Source organism: Micromys minutus, assembly GCF_963924665.1.
Source record: "Micromys minutus genome assembly, chromosome: 25".
Classification (NCBI taxonomy): domain Eukaryota; kingdom Metazoa; phylum Chordata; class Mammalia; order Rodentia; family Muridae; genus Micromys; species Micromys minutus.
The window spans coordinates 22,265,308-22,284,888 of record NC_137960.1 but is presented as its reverse complement, the minus strand read 5'-3'; the positions used below and the strand labels follow the sequence as shown (position 1 = coordinate 22,284,888).

The 19,581-nt window shown below is 48.4% G+C and overlaps 1 protein-coding gene across 1 annotated transcript in view; it reads right to left on the bottom strand.

Annotated features, from left to right (window-relative positions):
• The window catches only part of HKDC1 (hexokinase domain containing 1), a gene marked incomplete at its 5' end in the record, with an annotated part of 37,028 nt that overhangs the window by 1,232 nt on the left and 16,215 nt on the right, over positions 1 to 19,581 (bottom strand). Inside the window, 10 exons of the mRNA XM_080938196.1 lie at positions 470 to 703; positions 4,567 to 4,722; positions 7,786 to 7,969; positions 9,399 to 9,498; positions 9,650 to 9,745; positions 13,662 to 13,781; positions 13,897 to 14,036; positions 16,376 to 16,680; positions 17,722 to 17,955; positions 18,983 to 19,138. Of these exons, the coding sequence (XP_080794322.1) occupies positions 470 to 703; positions 4,567 to 4,722; positions 7,786 to 7,969; positions 9,399 to 9,498; positions 9,650 to 9,745; positions 13,662 to 13,781; positions 13,897 to 14,036; positions 16,376 to 16,680; positions 17,722 to 17,955; positions 18,983 to 19,138 (1,725 nt within the window). The remainder of the gene's footprint in view (positions 1 to 469; positions 704 to 4,566; positions 4,723 to 7,785; positions 7,970 to 9,398; positions 9,499 to 9,649; positions 9,746 to 13,661; positions 13,782 to 13,896; positions 14,037 to 16,375; positions 16,681 to 17,721; positions 17,956 to 18,982; positions 19,139 to 19,581) is intronic.

Here is a 19,581-nt window from a genome sequence, read left to right as displayed (position 1 = left end):
ACCCTCCCTCCCACCCCCAAAAAACAATAGCTTTCATTACTTAAGATTAAATCTAAGCCTCATAACTCCCTATGAGGGCTATGAATTTGTTGTTGTTTGGTTGGTTGCCATTCTATAGAAAAAGAGCTGAAACTCAAAGCTGGCAAAAACTGGTCCCATGCCCCCTGGCTTCTGCTGGGTGGTGCCCATTTAATCTCCATGCATCATACCCTGAGGGGCAGAGCTTACTGCTGTTGACCTAGCTAGAGTTTAAAGGCTGACTCCTAGCCTCACATGGACAAGCAGGAAGCAGGAGTACCAGCCCTTGCATCAGCCTCAGCAGCAGTGAGCTGTACTACACACAGTTACCATCCCCGTGGAGTAACATCTTCCCATTGTGAAGATGGATGAAGAGTTTGTGTGGGTCCAGCTGGGGCCACCCACCTGCCTGCCCTTTGTCCCCGTTCCCTTGCCCGTCTCAGGGACTCACTGTGGGTGCAGCTTATACAATGTGCCGTCTACTCCTACGGTGACCTTGAAGTGCTGGAGGCCCTGGTCTTCTCTCCTCTTCTCCACGATGGCAGCCATACCGGCACCACACATCTGGGCAGCCCTCCGAGACACAGCCCCGCACACCTCCTTCACCACGATGCTGTCCTCACATGTGCTGTCCAGGCCCAGCTGCTGCAGGATCCTCCTGACCTGCAGGAGGGCCAGCCGGTCACTGTGGACAAGCAGGCCAGACCATTAGCGGCTGCTTCCAAAACCTGGACCTGTTTCCTGTGAGCCGGAGTATTTTTGACTGGCTGTGCCTAATCCTGAAGAGCCCTGTCGATGCCTGGGGGTACAGAATGTCAGAGACATAGGAAAAGTCCCCCACCCTAGGAAGTCCTATTGCCCTTAAACAGCAAGATTTAAGAGCACACTCTTGCCTACATTACTAGGAGCTAAGATCCGGGTCAGTGGCCAACATAGCAGATGCTCATTTCTCAGGAGTCTGAGGGTCAAGGTACAAGGGATAGCCTTTTAAACAAAAGTCTCACAGCAACTTAGCACTCCTCCCATGGTACTCTCTCCACGTCCTGGAAGCCAATTTCCTTCTATTTCTATTGTTTTGGGTTTTGTTTCTTGCTATGTATTTTGGCTGAGCTTTCACTCTGCAGGCAAGTCTCAGAGTCACGATAATCTTCCTGCCTCTACTTCCCCAGTGCTGGGGTTAGAGGTATGTGCTGTCAACCCAGCAAGATACATGCTCTTTGAAGACAAAACCATCTTCTTAGCAGTAAGCTGCATAGGGCTGGGATCTTCAATGACCAAGTGACTAAAGAAATGCACAAGGGGTGGGCTGAGGAGATGGCTCTGAGGTTAGGAGTTCTTCCAGAGGTCCTGGGTTCAATTCCTGGAAACCACATGGTGGCTCATGGCCATATATCATAGGATCTGATGCCCTCTTCTGTCTGAAGACACTAGCAGTGTACTCACATACGTAAAATAAATAAATCTTTAAACAACAACAACAAGAAAATATATGGCACATGATGAGACCTTGAAGGATGGGAACCATTAACCCAGGGACACACAAGTGGTCAAGACACAGAGAGAATAGAGATTGCTGAGGGCTGGGCCAGCACTGTACCAACAGAGAAAGCAAACTCTGACCCCACCTGTCTCCCCTCTGTCCCTCTGTCCAGGATCTTCCTTTGAAGCCCAGACTTCCCTCAAACTCTGAGTCTCCTGCCTCAGCTGAGTGCTGAGATACAAGTGCCCACCATACTTGGCCTCTAGAAATGATTTCTTTGAGCTGAGAGGACACAGAACACAGGCACAGGCAAGTCAGGCTGACTGAAGGAGGAGCTGTTCTCAGAGATCTCACCCGGTACACCTGACCCTTAGCATGCCACCCCGCTGGGGATTCCTCCTCCTCCCCCTCCTTCCACCCTCTTCCTCCCTTCCTCCTCCCCCTCCCTCCTCTTCTTTTAAAAGAGTTATTTTTGTTGAATGCGTATGAGTGCCTTGCTTGCACTGTGTGAGTGACTTTCACCTGCAGAGACCAGCAGAGGGCACCAGATCCCCTGGAACTGGGGTTACAGGCAGTTGTGAGAGGCCACTAAGATGCTGGGAATCAAACCCAATTACTCCGTAAGAACAGACACTGCTCTTAACTCCTGAACCCTGTCTTTCTAGGCCCTGATTTTACAGTGACTCTACCTTCTATAGCCAGCTCTACAGACAGGGAGAATGCTACAGGAGCTCCTTTGTGAGCGCTCTGACTTCACTGGTAAAGTGAGCGCACTGATGTATTTGTTTTCTGTTGTTGTATTTTTAAAATAAAGTCTTGTTATGAAGTCCTGGATTACTTGGTACTCCCTGTGTAACCCAAAGAAATCCTCCTGTTTCTGCCTCCCAGAGGCTTAGGTAAGAGCTATGTCTTTCTTTACACCCATTACTGACCCCAGGATAGCTTTTTCACTCAAAACCATCTAATCAGAAAGACTAATAAAGTTCAGTGATTGAGCACAGATTGGGATGAACCAGCATATCTACATAACTGGTGGTAGTGGAAATGTAAAACATATTAATTAATTTATTATTTATTTATTTATTTTTGGACATGGTCTCATATATCCCAGGCTGGCCTAGAACTTATTATATGACCAAAGATGACTTTAAACTTCTCTTTGTCTCCTTGTATTAAGGTTACACACATCTACCACCCGACCAGGTTGGTGCTGTGCTGGGAATTTGAACCATGGGCTTTGTGCATGCCAGGGAAGCATATCCACTGAGCCACATCTCCAGCCTTAGAAGCCATTTTCCAAAAAAAAGCAGTGCGCCCCCAGAGAAGTACTCTACTTGTCAGATGCTTCTACTCCTAAGTAAATAATTCAGAAGATGCAAACAATTGTGTGTAAAAAGGAGTAACTATTATGGTGTTTCTCAGAATAACAGAAACTCATAAATTATAACCTTGGCATCGCATACTAAGGGGAAGTTTAGTAAATTATAGTATAGTAACACGAAAGTTTTATGCTGTATTTCATTATACTATTATCATCATTATGCAAGTGAGCTGATAAAGGAAAGTCTGCTTTCAAGAAATATTCTAACTAATCAATGCCGGCAGCGTGAGGTTGTCGCCATACACATTGATGAGAAGTGACAATGTAGAAAAAGGACAGACAGATGGAAATTCAACATGAATCTGATCAGGGACCCAGGGTGAATGTAAGATTTCCAGGAGATCCGAGAGAACTGGATGCTCTAATAATCATCCAAGTCTGGGATACAGGAAGGTCGAAGGATGAAATACGGTTTTCTCAACAACTGTGCAGTTAGGGGAAACAGGGAAGAGAGAGCACGCCTATCGAGTAAGGGCCCTGTTTGCCTACTGACGTGTTCCAATCAACAGAACTGCTGTGTTTCAAGAGACAACTCAAAGAAGGTGTATCTGACATCAGCGTTGACATGAGCTGTTTGGGTGTGATAATGGTTGGTTATGAGTTTTTAAGAGAGCTTCTATTTTAGAGCTGCATCTTGAAATATTTATAAATGAGCTGACATCAGGTGCAGGCTGCATTCCAAATTAACCTGGCCAGAGGCCGAGCCAGTGGGACAAACGGTTTGGTGAGGAGCTGACCTTTGTGAGGAACAGCCCTTGGAACACTGGGTCTGTTTCAGCATTGTCTTACTTTCGAAGAGGTTTAAAATCTTCCATAATAAAAGTAAAACAAGAAACAGAAGCCAGGCACCGTGCAAACACTGGAACCCCAGCACTCGGGAGGCAGAGGCAGGCCTCAGCCAAAATGCAACTTTGAGGCCACCTGGGCTATATCAGACCCTGTCTAAAAACAAACAAACAACCTAGCATGGTAAGTGAAAAATTCTATGACTAAACACTGAATGAATAATATGTAAAATACATGTAATATGATGGTGTGTATCAAATCAGCTTGCATACATTGAAGAACTCAAGAGGGGACAAAATACACAAAGTCAAAGCAGCTGCATTTGGCAATAAACATGTGGGGGATTTTTCTTTTCCAGATATTTCTTTATTATAGATATACCAACTTTTCAAAATAGAGGAGGGATAACTTTTAGCCTAAATTAACTTCTGTGCTATCTATCCTTCTGGTTTAGGGAGCCCAGTCCTTTCAGTTAATGACCTGGGCTAATCTATCCCCAGGCCCGATGCTGTCCTCTGGGCTGGAATCGGATGCAGGCAACGGACAGTGGAGTGGCCGTGGGCAAACTCCACGGCTACTGGAGTCTTCCTACCCACTCTCTCCGTTTCTCTCTCCAGGGTTTCACATCCAGGATAGCTTCAGATTCCCCCATGGAACCAGCACTGATCTTGGCCCTCCTGCCTCCACTTCCTGAGTACTAAGGTAGCTAGCTGCTTTATGAAGATGCCAGGGATCGAACTCAGGGCTTCACACATGCTAGGCAAGCACCCGACCAACTGAGCCCAGCCCCAGTCTTGCTTTCATTTTCCAATCTCAAATCCTCCCACCCCTTGTGAGGAACGACAGCCATCCACCTTCCCCAGGATCTTGCACAAAGCAAGTAAGTTTGGTCATACATCACCTTTCGATCTGGGACAGGAATTTGGTTTCAAAGATACCCCTGGTCCGGAGTCGCTCTGAAATCTGCCCTCGGAAGAGGAGCCCCTGCCGGGTGAGGTCGATCAGGATCCGCCTCACTATCTCTCCCAGGTACATCCCACTGGTCATTTTCTCGTATCTGTTTGGGGAAGAGGGATAAAACATCAGTGAGAGCAAAAAAGCAAGCCACTGGCAGTCGAAGTTCATGGTTCACAGTGGCCTGGGAGGCTCTCCCTGCAGTTGTCAAACAAATATAAGACAGAGAACAGGGTGGAATGAGAGAGGTAGGCCTCAGAGCCGCCTGGGAGCCAAGCCCAGCTTCCCACATCCCATCACGTGGCATGAGCCCCTACTGTAAGTCTGTAAACTGAGAGCAAAGCAGGAGTCTAAGGAGGCAAAAGGCAGGAGTCACTCTTGCCTGGCTCCAGAGCCAACTCTCTCCCGGCCCTGTGCTACCTTAGGAGATGCTAAAGATCTCCTCCACCTGGGTTTTGGTTTTACCTTAACAGCAGGACATCAGCTTTGCCTTTGAAGACATCTGACCACCAGTAATTACAACAAGCTACTAATATTCAAAAGTAAATTATCATATTTCAGGCTGGAGAGATGGCTCAGTGGTTAAGAGCACTGGCTGTTCTTCCAGAGGTCCTGAGTTCAATTCCCAGAAACCACATGGTGGCTCACAACCATCTGTAATGAGATCTGGTACCCTCCCCTCTTCTGGTGTGTCCGAAGACAGTGACAATGTACTTATATATATAAATAAAAGTTAAAAAAAAAAAAGAACGAGATTAAACTTTAGAAATATTATAATTTTTCCCTTCCCACCACGCTCCATAAAGATATGCAGCGAGAGTGGAAGGGGCTTAGGAAGCAGCCAGCACTGGGAAGGCTCAGTGCACAGGAGTGCAATCCCCCTGCCTCTGTGCTGTGCTGGGGGTCTGGGTAGGAGCTGGACTCCTGCCAGTCTGAGGTGAATGGAAACACAAGGCCACTGTCATCTCAATGCTGGCCTCACACCCACAGCTGTCCTAGGATCCAGCAGGAAAACACTGCAAAACAGCATTACAGAAGGCTAACCGCGATGCCTACTCCTATACCAAAGCATGTGCTGGCCTCCTGGCCTGTCACAGCTCTGCTCACCAGCCCCCTTCCCATAGACCTCTCCAGCACGTGATTTCCCTTTCCCAGCTTCTCATTCCTACATAATCCAGCCATTTTTGTCTACACACTTTTTTGGTCCTCTGCTCCTAGCTCTGGGTCCCCTCTCTTGGCCCTCTGTTTTGGTCTTTGCTCTCTCTTTTCGTCCCCTCTCACTCTCCTCTCTTTCCTCTCCTCTCATGGCCTAGTTCACTCTCCATTACTTTCTCTCCCTGCTTTGGACTCTTCTAGATGTCTCTGGTTGTTCTCCCCTCATATCTACAATAAAAACCTCCCCATACCCCTCACCCCTGGATCCATCACGTTCTCAATTCAACCAAAAGTCCAGGTCTGATCCATTAAACTCTCAGTCTGGAAATATGAGCCACGGCAGGTAGACGCAGAACTAAGTCCCAGAAATTTCCTGTGAGAAGAGTCTGAAGCATTCAGAGATAAGGTCCTCAAGCCCTTTCTAATGCAGGAATGAGAACGGAGCCCAGGCTTTGTGCATGCAGCCCCAGAACTCTAGACTGAGCCACGGCCTCAGCAGCTCCCCTGCCAGTCAAAGAGGGTGAAGGACCGGCAATGCCCATCAGGTCCTTGTTCAAGCCTCTGCCTAGACAATGTTCTCAGCTCAGCAGTCCCCAACGTGTTCTTGAACTCGGTCTTAGCACATTTCCGACAGTTCAACCTCTACTTGCTTGTCTGCCATTGTGATAAATCTCTGCTTCCCCTCGGTTTATATATTATAAACCCAAGCTTAACTGGGACATGTCTCATGAGATCTAAGCCACTCTCTGGCCATTTGCAGAAAACTTCCCTAACCCTGTTTCAGGGGAAGGGCCCAGACTCACTGCTGAGGCCTCATACACCAGCTTCACCTCAGTCTAGCCCTCTTCCGGTGTGCACCAGTACGCAGGTGGAAACCTCCTATGAAGCATCTAGAAGCCGTTCATTGTTTTCTGTCTTTTCAGTCGTGAGTAATTGCAGTACACCTCACAAGGGCCATGACAAGAAGTGATACCATGTTGAGGTCAGCCTTCCCATCTGTCCTGGGGGCCGATTTCCCACCCCCTTAAAATTCAATGACGTTAACAGGCCAAGGACCTGTTAAAGGGAACCTAGTAAAACCCATGTTACAGCCCACTAGGTCACCACACCCCTGCTCTGCAAGCAGACACTCCGACAGCTTCTGGCTGGCTTCCAGGAGCCCTCAAAGTACCTTCCGGTAATTAGAAAAGGAACCCCTCCCTCTCCTGTCAGAAACATCAAGGTGTCTTTCTCTTATTCCCTGTTCTGGCACCAGGTATCGAGGCGTAATGACAAAGCCGCCAGGTTGGCACTTCAGAACAGACCTGCTCCCTGGGTTTGGCAAACGGCTTCTGCTAGGGCATGGTGCTGTGCACTGTGTATTCAGTTGCTGATTGCTGTGCCCAGAGAGCTCATGGCAGTCCTGACATTAGCACTGGCCTCTTATTTAGAGCATCTTCTGTTCCAGTGATGTGTAAAAATTCTTTTCCACCTCTGCTTGGTTAATAAAGAGCTTATTCAGTCTATAGCTGGGCAGGAGAGCGTAGGGCGGGACCTCTGACGCCGGTCAGGGGTTCCAAGCAAAACGAGAGGAGAGAAGGAGGAAGAGGAGAAAACAGAGCAGGGAGATTCGTCATGAGGTCCTGATGAAAGAGTAACGGTGAGGAGGAGGAGGAGAAAGCAATGGACCAGGAGGACCACCATGAGATCACCAAGTGAGTCGTCATGAGAACAGGAACAGAGCCGGACAGGGAAGACTCGGTGCAGGTAAAGGACCATAATGCTGAGAAGTAAGCAGCCAATGAGGTTAGGATAAGTAACCTCTTCCCAGCATACAGCTTGTTAATAAATTGATTAGGTCTCCCTCTGTGTCATTTATTTGGGAGCTAAAGGGAAACAGAGCAGGCAGAGAGCCGCCCCGTCATTACTTGGAAGGAAGGGGGTTGAAGAAAAGCCCACGGGATCACATCTACATGCATTCCCTTCACACGTGACACACACATCGCACACACACCCCACCTGGCCTGCTCACCTCTGCTTGCCGGCATTCAGGGAGCCCTCATCCACCTCCTTGTCGTACTGGGTGCGGATGTCATCTATGCAGCCGTTGTCGCCAAACCCACCCCACTCCGTGTTGATGCACATCCGGCCTTCGTCCCCGTCCACCAGCTCAATGTTCCTCATTTCCTCCATGTAGCACACATTGCTTCCTGTCCCTGAAAGGAATCACGAAGGGACTTCAGTCCTCAAAGATGACACTAGGTCTCAGAGAGGCAGAGATCCAAGACAGAGCTGGGCGGGATTCCAGCTTTCTATGCGCCCTATGGAATTGTTAAAAAGAAAAAAAATAAGGCAACATTTGTGGATTCTCTCTACCTGTTTAAGTAGCCAGTGAATGGTTCTTGCCATCCTCAGCAGCAGCAGCATATCTATCCTCATCATCATCTTCCCTATCACCCCATCAATCATATCCAGAGTCGTCAGAGTCGCCATCACTACAATCAGCAGCAGCATCTCCATCCCTCCTATCATCATCACCCCCAGCCTCAGCATCCTCCAAGCAGTAGCCTCATCATCCTCGTTACCATTATTATCATGCCCATCTTGCCTATCATCATCAGTACCCCGCTATCATCATCATCCCCAGCAGCAGCAGCAGGGCCAGAGTCTGAACCCAGCCCCTCAGCCCCAATCCACCACGTCCAACAGTGGCCGCCTTCCTTCCACAACACCTAGTCCCTGAACCATAAGTTGAAAGACGGGAGTGTGAGCAAGGGGAGACACAGTAACGGGAGGTGACCATAATTACAACACATCATATATTCTCGGGAACTCCTGCTACTGAGGTTGAGGTCTGACATTACTGCACAGCCCTGAGCTCAGTACAAAATGGCAGACTCCTTTTGTTAGCAGGGCTTCCTCTTCTCTGGGGGAATCCCTGAGTCCACACAGATTACCTGAGGAACGCCATGCAGTCCTGTACCTGAGACTCCTGGGATGCTTCTCTGTGCTAGTGAGGCATCTCAGCACCTTAGCCTTCAGACAATGACCTTTACCCTCCGTGGAGATTCTCACCCCCTTCCCCAAACTATATAACCCTTGGCTCACCCTGGATAAAGTATGTGCACAAGCTGTTTCTTTGAATACCATTTGAGAGGGTCGAACGTATGTGACACTGAGATCTCCAGAGGAAACCTCCTCTCTCCCCAGCATTCCCTGCCAGACCCAGGTCCTGCTGACCCACGTGTTTCTGACTTGGCTTCCTCCTTTACTGCCTAGTGTGTACCAGAGCCCAGACACACCAAAAGAACCTGTGGACCTCAGAACTCAGCTCCACTCGAGCCTGCCCTGTTCAGTGCCTGGATACCACTAGGAAGAAGCAGAGAACGGGAACCACAATATACATCTGTGGAAATGTCTAAACCATGATGGGAAAAAATGAAGAAAAGAAAAACTCCTTCTTAGTGTACCCTCTCCTTCCTCAATGGAAAGAAGGGCCTTGGCTAACAGCCTTGGTGAGAAAGAGCTTGGGAACAAGCCAACCTAGGCCTTCAGACTGAATTGAATCCTGGCAATAGGGCATCGAGCCCAGGAGAGTCCGAGAGGACCAGGCCACTGTCTGGGGCACTATGCCTGACCACGTACCTGCAATCAAGCCAATCTCACACCTGGGGTCCTCATAGCCACAGGTCATCATGGTCCCCACGGTGTCATTCACGATTGCAACTATGTCCAGGTCAAACTCCTGCAAAGGAAGCAAGCAGCTATCCTGAAGCAGAATGTGCCGGGGCACCGAGGCCCAAGGCAAACTGAGGACGTGTCCCATATCCTGGGCAAATCATGGCAGGAAAGGGGAAGAGGACAGGTCCAACATGAGCCTTCCCACCATAACCTACGTTTCTCCTCTTGATGGCTTCTCTGAGCATGTCCACCACATCCTCCCCTTCACAGTCAGTGGCCTTGAAGCCTTTGGTCCATCCTACTAGAGTTCCCTGAAACAAAGCGGGGAGGACATCACTTGGGCAGCCATTCTCGGAATGACAGAGCACCTCAGTTCCGATAGGCACAAGGTATCGAATCTGGTCACTGGTAGAACATGTATGTTCTTGGGCTGCTTCTACCTTCACCATTCCAACATGGCTCCTGCCAAAAGGGCTCTCCACAGCTCTGCATGTTTTTCAAGACTCAGGTGTGTTCCTGTCACGCTACACAGGATCAAAGTCTGGGGTCAGAGCATCCCATTGCTAATGCAGTCCATGACAGGCAGAGGTATTCTCAAAGGGTAGAATTAGAAAATATCAGACTCAGCACCATTACATAGAGAATGTATATGTGTATACATACAATGAGCTACCCTCTCCCCCAGTAGCAGTATCAAGAAGATGTGCTGTCTTATGCATGATCAGTAATGCAGTTACAAACCAGAACCACCACACTGTCAAGAAACAGGAAGCATTGGAAAACTGTGTTCGTCACATTTTTTAAATGAAAGCCATTAACACACAGTAAAGCCCACTTCTTTTTATGTTTTGTGTTGTTTTGGTTTTGGTTCATTTGTTTTTTTCAAGACAGGCTTTCTCTGTATAGCCTTGGATATCCTGGAACTCACTCTATAGACTAGCATGGCCTGGAACTCAGAGAGAGTCACCTGCTTCTGCCTCCCAAATACTGGGATTAAAGACGTGTGATACCAGTGTCCAGTGCAGGTCCACTTTATTTTTAACATGACGTAGATACAGGACTGTAGAAATGGCTTGCTGGTTAAGAGCACCGATTCTTTTTCCAGAGGTCTGAGTTCAATTCCCAGCAACCAGGTGGTGGCTCACAACCATATGTAATGGGATCTGATCTCTCTTCTGGTGTGTCTGAAGACAATATAGTGTACTCATATAAATAAAATAAATATTTTTTAAAAATTACTCAGCCTAGAAAAGGTCCTATAACAATGTCTGCCCAAGAAGTACACTTTCATTTTTCTATATTTTCTAAAATCAATACACTTAATGCTCATGGTAGTATTTTAATGTTTAGAAGCTATTAGCTTGGTCATGGGTTGATTCTAGCCAGTGCTCCAGCCTAGAAAGTTGGAAGTGGGAGCAATTGGCAGAGTTAGGATGCTGGGCCAGGAAAGATGCCCATAGAATCCTTGGCTAGACACTGCCTAGCCCTGAGGCTCTCAGCCACTAGGCATCCACACTCCTCAACACACACTCCCAGCTGGAACATATGTATGTATGTATATGTATCTGTAGATGTGTATATGTACATACATGTACATACATATACATACATACACATATACATTGCATATACATTATATATTATATGCATATACATACTGTAGTTACACAGACATAATGTTTTCCTTTCTTTTCCCCTGTGACTGATCATTAGTAGCTTTGCTCCCAGTTTCTTGCCCTCTTCGCCAGCCTCCTCTGCCTAGAATCAGGACAGTCCTGGAATGTCACTGGCTTGGATCGGAGGTGTTATGTGTTTGCACCCATCCATCATTTGGACCCACAACAGCAGTGCAGGGATCTAGTCCACACGGTCTAGTTTTTTGTTTCATTTTGTTTTGTTTTTTTTTTTTTTTTTGAGGCAGTTTCTCTATGTAGCCCTGGCTGTCCTGGAGCTCTCTCTCTATGTAGCCCAGGCTGTCCTCGAACTCACAGAGATCTGCCTGCTTCTGTCAAGTGCTGGGACTAAAGGCATCCACCACCATGTCCACTAGTCTATTTATTCTTTTGTTTTGGTCTGTTTTGTTTTTTGAGACATGGTTTCTCTGTGTAGCTTTGGCTGTCCTGGAATTCACTCTGTAGAGCAGGCTAGCTTTGGACTCAGAGGTCTGCCTCCCTCCACCCCCAGAGGGATTAAAGGCGAGCGCTGCCACTGCCAGGCTTAGTCTGGTTATTCTTAATGGCAGCAGTAGTGTGAGTGCATTAGTTTAAAAAACAAAAACAAAGAAGCAAATTAAAATGTTACTGACAAAAATAATCCCACCCCCATAACTCTTCATCCCCTGAAAAGCAATGGCTACTTTGAGTCCAAGGAAAACCCCTCTAAACCCTTCTTCTCTGCCTGCTTGTATTTTGAAATGAGCACATTTATGTTTTGTGTAAATTACCACCAGTTGTTTTCCTTGCTTAGTGACACATGATGGAGAGCCTCCTAGACTGGTAATGTGGATCTGCCACATCCTGTCACTGAGCAGAACAGTCACATATAGTTCCACAGAAATTTAGAAACCCACAGACACACCTACAAAGCAAGCAGAAATTTATAAAGAAGTATTTGCTTTTAAGCCTATATGTATGTGCATGCATATACACACATATATACACTCACTACATGCACCCGTGTGAGTTTATGTGCACCGTGTGTGCAGGTGTCAATTTCAGAAGAGGGTATCACATGCCCTGGGACTGGAATTCCAGATGATCTTGAGCCACCATGCTGGGAACTGAACCTGATTCCTTTGTGAGAACAGTAAATGCTATGAACTGTGGGCTCATCTCTCCAGCCCCAGCCTCATTTATAAAAACGAGGAAACCCAACTACAGAGAGGGTAAAGAACGTACCCAAGGTCACACAACCAATAAATGAGAAGCCTGACAAGTTGCCTCACGGTCTGTGGTTGTCTGGTTCTTCCCCCAACCCCAAGCTGGGTAAAGCTCATGAAGAGCACAAAGCAGTGTCTGGCACAAAAGTAGCTCTGGGGATGCTGTGGGTGTATCCAGCCTCCTCCTCCTCATCATCATCATCATCACCACCATTACTGGTGAAGGGCAAGATATCACGTAACCCAGGCTGACGATGAACTCCCTACACAGCCAAAGACGGCCCTCAACTTTTGATTCTCCTGCCTCCGTCTCTCATACACTGTTGTGTCACAAGCATGTGCCACTAGAACAGGTTGAGAAATGCATTTCTTAGGTTACATGGATGGCTTTTTTTAAAGATTCATTCATTTATTATCTATGAGTACACTGTCGCTGTCTTCGGACACACCGGAATAGGGCATCGGATCTTATTACAGATGGTTGTGAGCCACCATGTGGTTGCTGGGATTTGAACTTAGGACCTCTGGAAGAACAGTCAGTGCTCTTAACTGCTGAGCCATCTCTCCAGCCCAATGGCTTTCTTTCATCAATAAAAACCCTATAACTTTGGCATCTCCCTGATCACATGTGCTGTTCAGAGCATATATATATATATATTGCCCAGTTTGGCCTTCGCTGGTCATTACCTTCTCACACCCCTCCATAAGATGATTGCAGCTGTCCGGATGTACCCAGACCCTTATCATCCTTTCCTGACACCGGCTTGCCAATTATCCTGTGGGAAGTGATCTGGAGATGGCTTCCTGGATTCAGGAGGACACACACAGGGTCTGTGCAGACACTATGCTGTTCTGTAGAACAGACCTGAACAACGTGGACTTTGATACCTGTGAGGAGCCCTGCACCCAGTCTCCTGAAGATACCAAGGAATTAACTAACTCTTTTAGTGGGTTTCAAAATAAGGAGAAACGAAATGCAGTAAATAGAAAATCCTTTAAATGGTTAAGTCCACCACGTGTTCCCAGATATGCAGACAGTGGCATGGTGTTGTGGCTCAGTCAGTAAAGTGCTTGCCTAGTGTACACATGGGTCCAATCCTCAGCACGACGTGGTGCGTGCCCACTACCCCAGAACACAGAAAGTGGAGGCAGGAAGATGAGAAAATCATGGTGATCATTAGCTACATATGGAATTTGAGGCCTGCCTGGAACACAGGGAAGCCTGTCTCAAAAACAAAAGCCAATGTGAGCACGGACCAGAGGAACCTTGAAATGCTCCCCACCCCCGGCGGGGGGGTGGAAGGGGGGACAGCCTCCGGCCGGCCGTGTGCCTGGCAGGGCTGGCTTACCTTGTCGATGCACGTTTGTCTGCAGGGGAAGGAGAATGTGAAGCCTAGAGGCAGCTGGGCACCCTTGAGGCCCATATAGTCCAGAAAGTCAGCGATGCACTGTACAATGTGATCAAAGAGCTGCAGGGAGAGAGCAGTGCTCGTGCAAGGCGTACACTGATGGGAGCAGAGGCTAGCCTTCCCCCATCCCCCCACCTCTCATCCCCCCACCCCCACCCCTGGTCCTAACACTCACCTCCTCACCAGTGCCCTGCATGATCTCTAGAGGGATGGCAAAGATCTTGTTGTACATTCGCACCGACCTCCGTCTGATCTTCACCAGGAGGACGCGGAAGTTGGTTCCCCCCAAATCCAGGGCAAGAAACTTTCCTTTCTCTGTGGGAGAGAGAGTGGAGGCTGCATTCCACCCACACAGGCTGAGCAGGGACCCCAGTTGGGCACTTGGAGGAAGAACAGAGGGCCAAGCCCAGAAGAAGGGGAGCCTCTGCTCCTGGCCCCCTAGACGGAAGAAGCTTTGGGTCCCAGCAGGTACCTTGAACCTGTCTTAGGCCAGAGCACTTTTCTTAGCCCTCATTCCCCAAGACCCAAGCACAGCCCATTGCTTCTGAGGAGCAGCTTCCATCCTGGGCCTCTTTCACGTCTACAGAGGGAAGAAGTTGAGTCTTCAAGGTTCTTCCAGCTCTAGACCTTACTGACCAATGGCATAAGCTTCTGGTATAAAACATAATGTGCAGAACCTGGACCTTAAGTGGGGAATCCTGGCCAGCTAACCTGAATGCAAGGGACTCTGGAAAGCATTTCCATCCTGTTGAAACAGTCCATAGGAATCTTTCACCATAAGCATAAGCCTGCTCTTCCTTTATTGTGTGCACATGTGTGTGATATGGCTTTGAGGCCCATATACCATGGCACATGTTTGGAGGTCAGAGGACAAGTCTGTGGAGTTGGTTCTCTCCTTCCACCTCCACATGTGATCCTGGGGTGGAACTCAGGTTGCCAGGCTTACACAGGAAACAGCTTTACACTTTGAGCCATCTCATTGGCCAGGTATAAGCACTTCCTGTCCCCTCTTCCCTGGTCGCCATGTTCTCTGGCTGGAAAAGCATCTCCAGCCCTGCATCAAGAAACTATGCAGGTCCCTAACTGCAGGACCTCCCTCGCCACCCCTGCCCCTCGGCATCAGAGCCTGGTTGTCTACACAACACTTCTCGTTGCTGTCCATTCACCCACGTGCTTCTGACCAAACATACTGCTCTTTCTGTTTCTCAGATTTGCCGAAGACATCATTCCAGCCATCTCTGTTTTTCTTCCCATTTACATTACCACTTGCCTGCCTGTCTAAGCACCATTCATAAGCAAAGGGACTCGCCGCTATTGATGGGCCTAGAATGAGCCTAGCATGCAGCCGCTGCTTCAGGAAGATCTGAGAAACATGGGGAGAAGCAGAAGATGAAAAGAGAAAGAAGTGGCTGGTTCATTTTACTGTTCACAATTGTTCTGAAAACTCAAAGGACTTTGGCTCCAGAAAAAGGTCATTGATGTTAAGAGATTCAAAGTGTGTGACCCTCAGAAGTTTATGAGCCCATGACATCCATGAAATAGGAATATTCCATGTTTAGGTAACAGGTAGTGGTTTGTAGGATGAAACGACAGAACCCAAAGCAAGCTGTAAGGCCTGAGCACAGGCCAGCAAGATGGCGAAGTGGGCGAAGGTCGTTGCATCCGAGCCTAACAACCGGAGTTTGAGCCTCAGATTCCACCAACAAAGCAGAAGGAGTGAGCCAGTTCCCACAAGCTGTCCTCTAACCTCCAAGAATGGCGTGGCATGCAGAAGCTCCTGAGGGTCAACAGAGGTAGCACAGCTCTGAGAACTAACTCTGCTGCTGAGTGGCTCCCCTCAGCTGAGCAGAGAGAGCAGCAGGACCGAGAGCTGGAAAAGTCAGGGCTGAAACAGCAAGGAGCAAGGCTGTACCCAAACCCAGAAGAGTGACAGCCAGAGCCCTGAAGGCCCTGAAGCCAAGTATCCAGAGGGAGGGTGTGGGCAGCATGGGGACTTCTGATGACCACAGCAGGAGATCTGTTCCTGTTATCTCACTCACACACACAGCACACAGACACAGACATACACACACAGACACACACACACATACACAGACACATATACACATATATACACACATATAGACACAGCACATATACTCACAGACACACATATACAATACACAGAGACACATGTATACACACAGCATATATATATATACACACATACACAAACACACATATACACAGAGACACACAGACACACTCATATACACACATATATACAGAAATATACACACTGACACACAAACACATACACACTCATACACACAGTTGCACATACACTCATATACACACATATATACAGACATATACACCCACTGACACACAAACACATATACACTCATACACAAACAGACACACACATTCAATCATATGCACATAGAGACACACAGACACATACAGAGACAGACACGCAGATACACACATCCACACACACACACACACACACACACACTGATACAGACACCCACACACAGTTTAACCAAGTCATGTGGAATCTTCCAACTGCCTCTCCTCACTCAAGGCTCTAACAGTCACTGCATTTGCAGAGTGTAGACAGGAGCCCTGCACACCCTGATAGAGCAGGTGCCTGTACCAACCCACCAACCTACCTGTGCCATCAGGCATCCCATAGACATAGGTGGGAAGCATCTTTACGGTAGCCGAAGCGTGAGTTGTTTTCTTCAGTCCATATTCTAGTTCAGTCCGCATCTTGTCCCGCACACCCAGGAGTTGCTCTGGGGTCAACTGGAACAAAGCCAGCACCTTATCAATCTGCTTCCTCTGGGCCTGCACCCGAGAGGCCACTGCGGTCACCATGGCAGCCCCCTTGCTGCTTCCACTCTCTGACAGGAGGAAGCGGACATCACAGTTTGGGACCAGTCTCCTCACCACCTTGTGCAGGCGTTTGGGGTACCTGAAGGTAGAGGCAGCAGTCAAATATCGAGCAGTCTTTTCATCTGGGTCTAGCCAGTGGGAAGGGACACAGGGTTAGTGGGCAGCAGGTCCCGGAGGTCCTTGCTTGTGCGCGGATGGACTAGGACTGTCAAAAGGACACTTTGGAAGCTAAGGGAAGTACTGATGTTTCAGCCCAGAGAGCATTAACAAACAATGTGAAGGCAGCCTCTGGCTGTTGGGAAGGATTTGCTCTCTCTAGGGTGAACTCTCCTGGCTTCCAGTGCAGCCTCTGTTAGCTAACGAGTCTTTCTTTCACTCTGAATCCTCCTGAGGAATTTTCATCTCCCTATGTCTTCCTAGCAGGATCTGGTGACCTCGGCCATCACTGATTTTTTTCCCCATCAGTGACAGGGTATCTCAGACTTTTCAGAATTACTCTGCCGTGGGTAATACCTAGATAGTGGAGAGAAAGATGACAGACAGAAAGGTAGGAAGACATATAAATAGATACACAGATAGGCAGGCAGATAGGCATATGGACTCGTGAGAGATGAATGAATGAACACACCAATGCACACATGGATGGATGGAATGATGGATGGAATGATGGACAGATGGACAGACAGGCATATAAGTATGGGGCCTTTCTAATTAGGCAATAGCTTTAACAGATTTTTTTTTTTTTTTTTGAGACAGGTCTCGCTGCATAGCTCAGACTGACCTCAAGCTTGCTTTCTTCCTGCCTCTTACCGTGGATGGAACCCTCCATCGCTCTGCCCTCTGTACACAACCTGCTGCTGGTCAGCCCCTCTGAGTTCTGTAATTACTAGTCTGCTCCACCACATCCCGCTGACAGTCCATCTCTCTAGGAGTGATTCCCCAAAGCACCTGGCCAGCTGTGTAAATGCAGACTTTGCTCAGTATTCCCTTGAAATCTTAGACCTAGTAAGAGAGAGCTAATTCCAGCTGCACTGATATGTAATACAGACCTGAGGGAACACAAGGATTCAGATCCAGGGGCGACTCAGCACTGGGATACAGGTTGGCCGGTGGCACTTACTGAGGGTGTGTTTTGTAGAGGGTTCCATCCATGCCCACTGTGGTGCGGAGCCGGGCCAGCTTTTTGTTCTCTCGGAGGCGAGTCAGGATAGCTGCCAGCGCCGCCGCGCAGAGATTGGCCGAGCGGAAAGAGACGATGGTGCACACATGCTGGACGGCGACGCAGTCTGACTCAGAGGGGTCCAGGCCCAAATCTATCAGGATCTCTCTTGTGTTGGCCAGGCCTTCTTTACTCCTAGCCAGGGGACAAGAGTGAGAGGCCCACACTCCTTCATGCTGTGGGTATCTCCTGGGATGTGTGCTCTCGGGATTGTGTGCTCTATCTAATAAGAACACAGTATAGCCAATGACAGCGTCAGCACTGAATAGAGCAGCTACCACACCACATGCCAGTTACCTGCTAAGGCTCTGGCATGCAAGTCAACTCATTTGATCCTCACAGGAACCCTGAGGGAAGGACTTAGAAGAAGGTGTGGGTGAGAGAGCTGGGGCAGAGGGTGTCTCCGCTCAAAGCTCCTACAACCTGGAGCTGTGGCTTGAACTCCGGCAGTTAAATTTCAGAGCCCACACTTCTAAGCACCCCATGTTCTACTGCCATGCAGGGTTCACTTCTGCCAAGCTCTGTGCAGACGCGGACTCTGCATGTTAGACTGATTGCAGGGAAGCAGGTTTCTGGCCTGATTGAGCTAAGTTCCTTCGTCACACCATTGTGGGGCTTTGGGTGTAAAGACTCAAGTCAGCAGATCTGAAGGCAGCCATGCCAGGAGCCCATGAAAAAGACTCGGGTTCTACAGCAGGGCTCGGAAACTCTGCACCCCACAGAGTACAAGGGTGCAACCATATCATACAAATGTGCATACTATACTTATCACATCATAATATACACAAATGTGCAATTCGGGATAAGTATCTGGGATTTGACTCCAATTCCCCAAGAGATTTGTGACTCCCAAATTATTACTGTCACCATTCAAGGGAGGAAGAAGGCAGGAAATCATGGCAAGAAGGTGGCTTTCTGACAGTGCAGTCCCTGGCTAGTGACCCACAAGGGTGTGACACTGAGCCACAGCACAGACTTCTAGCTTGTCTGAAGTCAAGCCCAGGACTGAAACTCCTTGTGAGGGAGGAAGGTCTGGTCACTACTGCTCCATCACCTCAGTACACTGTGGCCACCAACCTCAGCCCTCCACAGAGTCAGGGCAGCAGGGGATGCCCCAGCCCTCCACAGAGGCAAGAAGGAGGGCGACACCCCAGAAGCTTACATCTCCATGGCAGCCACATGCTGTGTTTCAATCTTGCCCTTTGTATGTAGAGCGGAGGACTTTGCACCCCCAAACAGGAGCCCAACTTTGGCCATCTTCAGCAAGATGAGCCTGACCAGCTCCCCCATGTACAGGCCGCTGATCATCTTCTCAAACCTGTGATGGGATGAAGGGGTCAGTGTACGTGACACCTCAGACTAAACCGCATGAGCTCCCCAAAGCCATTGTACTGGGGAGCCATTCCTAGTTCGGCCGTGAGGAACCACAGTATTTCGGATTTCTATTTTCCTAAGCTCACTTGACCATCACGTGACACTAGAGCAAACACTTGGTCAAGTGCTTCTTAACCCCACACTGAGCTTCTGTCTCATAGAACCTGGTGCTAAGCTTTCAGTCTGGAATGTCCACTGAAGGCCAATTTGTCAAAGGCCTGCTCCTTAGCCTATATTCTGGAGGTGGCAGCACCTTTACAAGGTGGGCCCCATAAATGTTTACCTGCCATTAGGGACATATTCTTGAAGAGGAAAGTGGGACCCCAGTCCTCTCTCGGTGTCACACTCAACCATGAGGTAAATGGTTTTCTCCACCACATACCCACC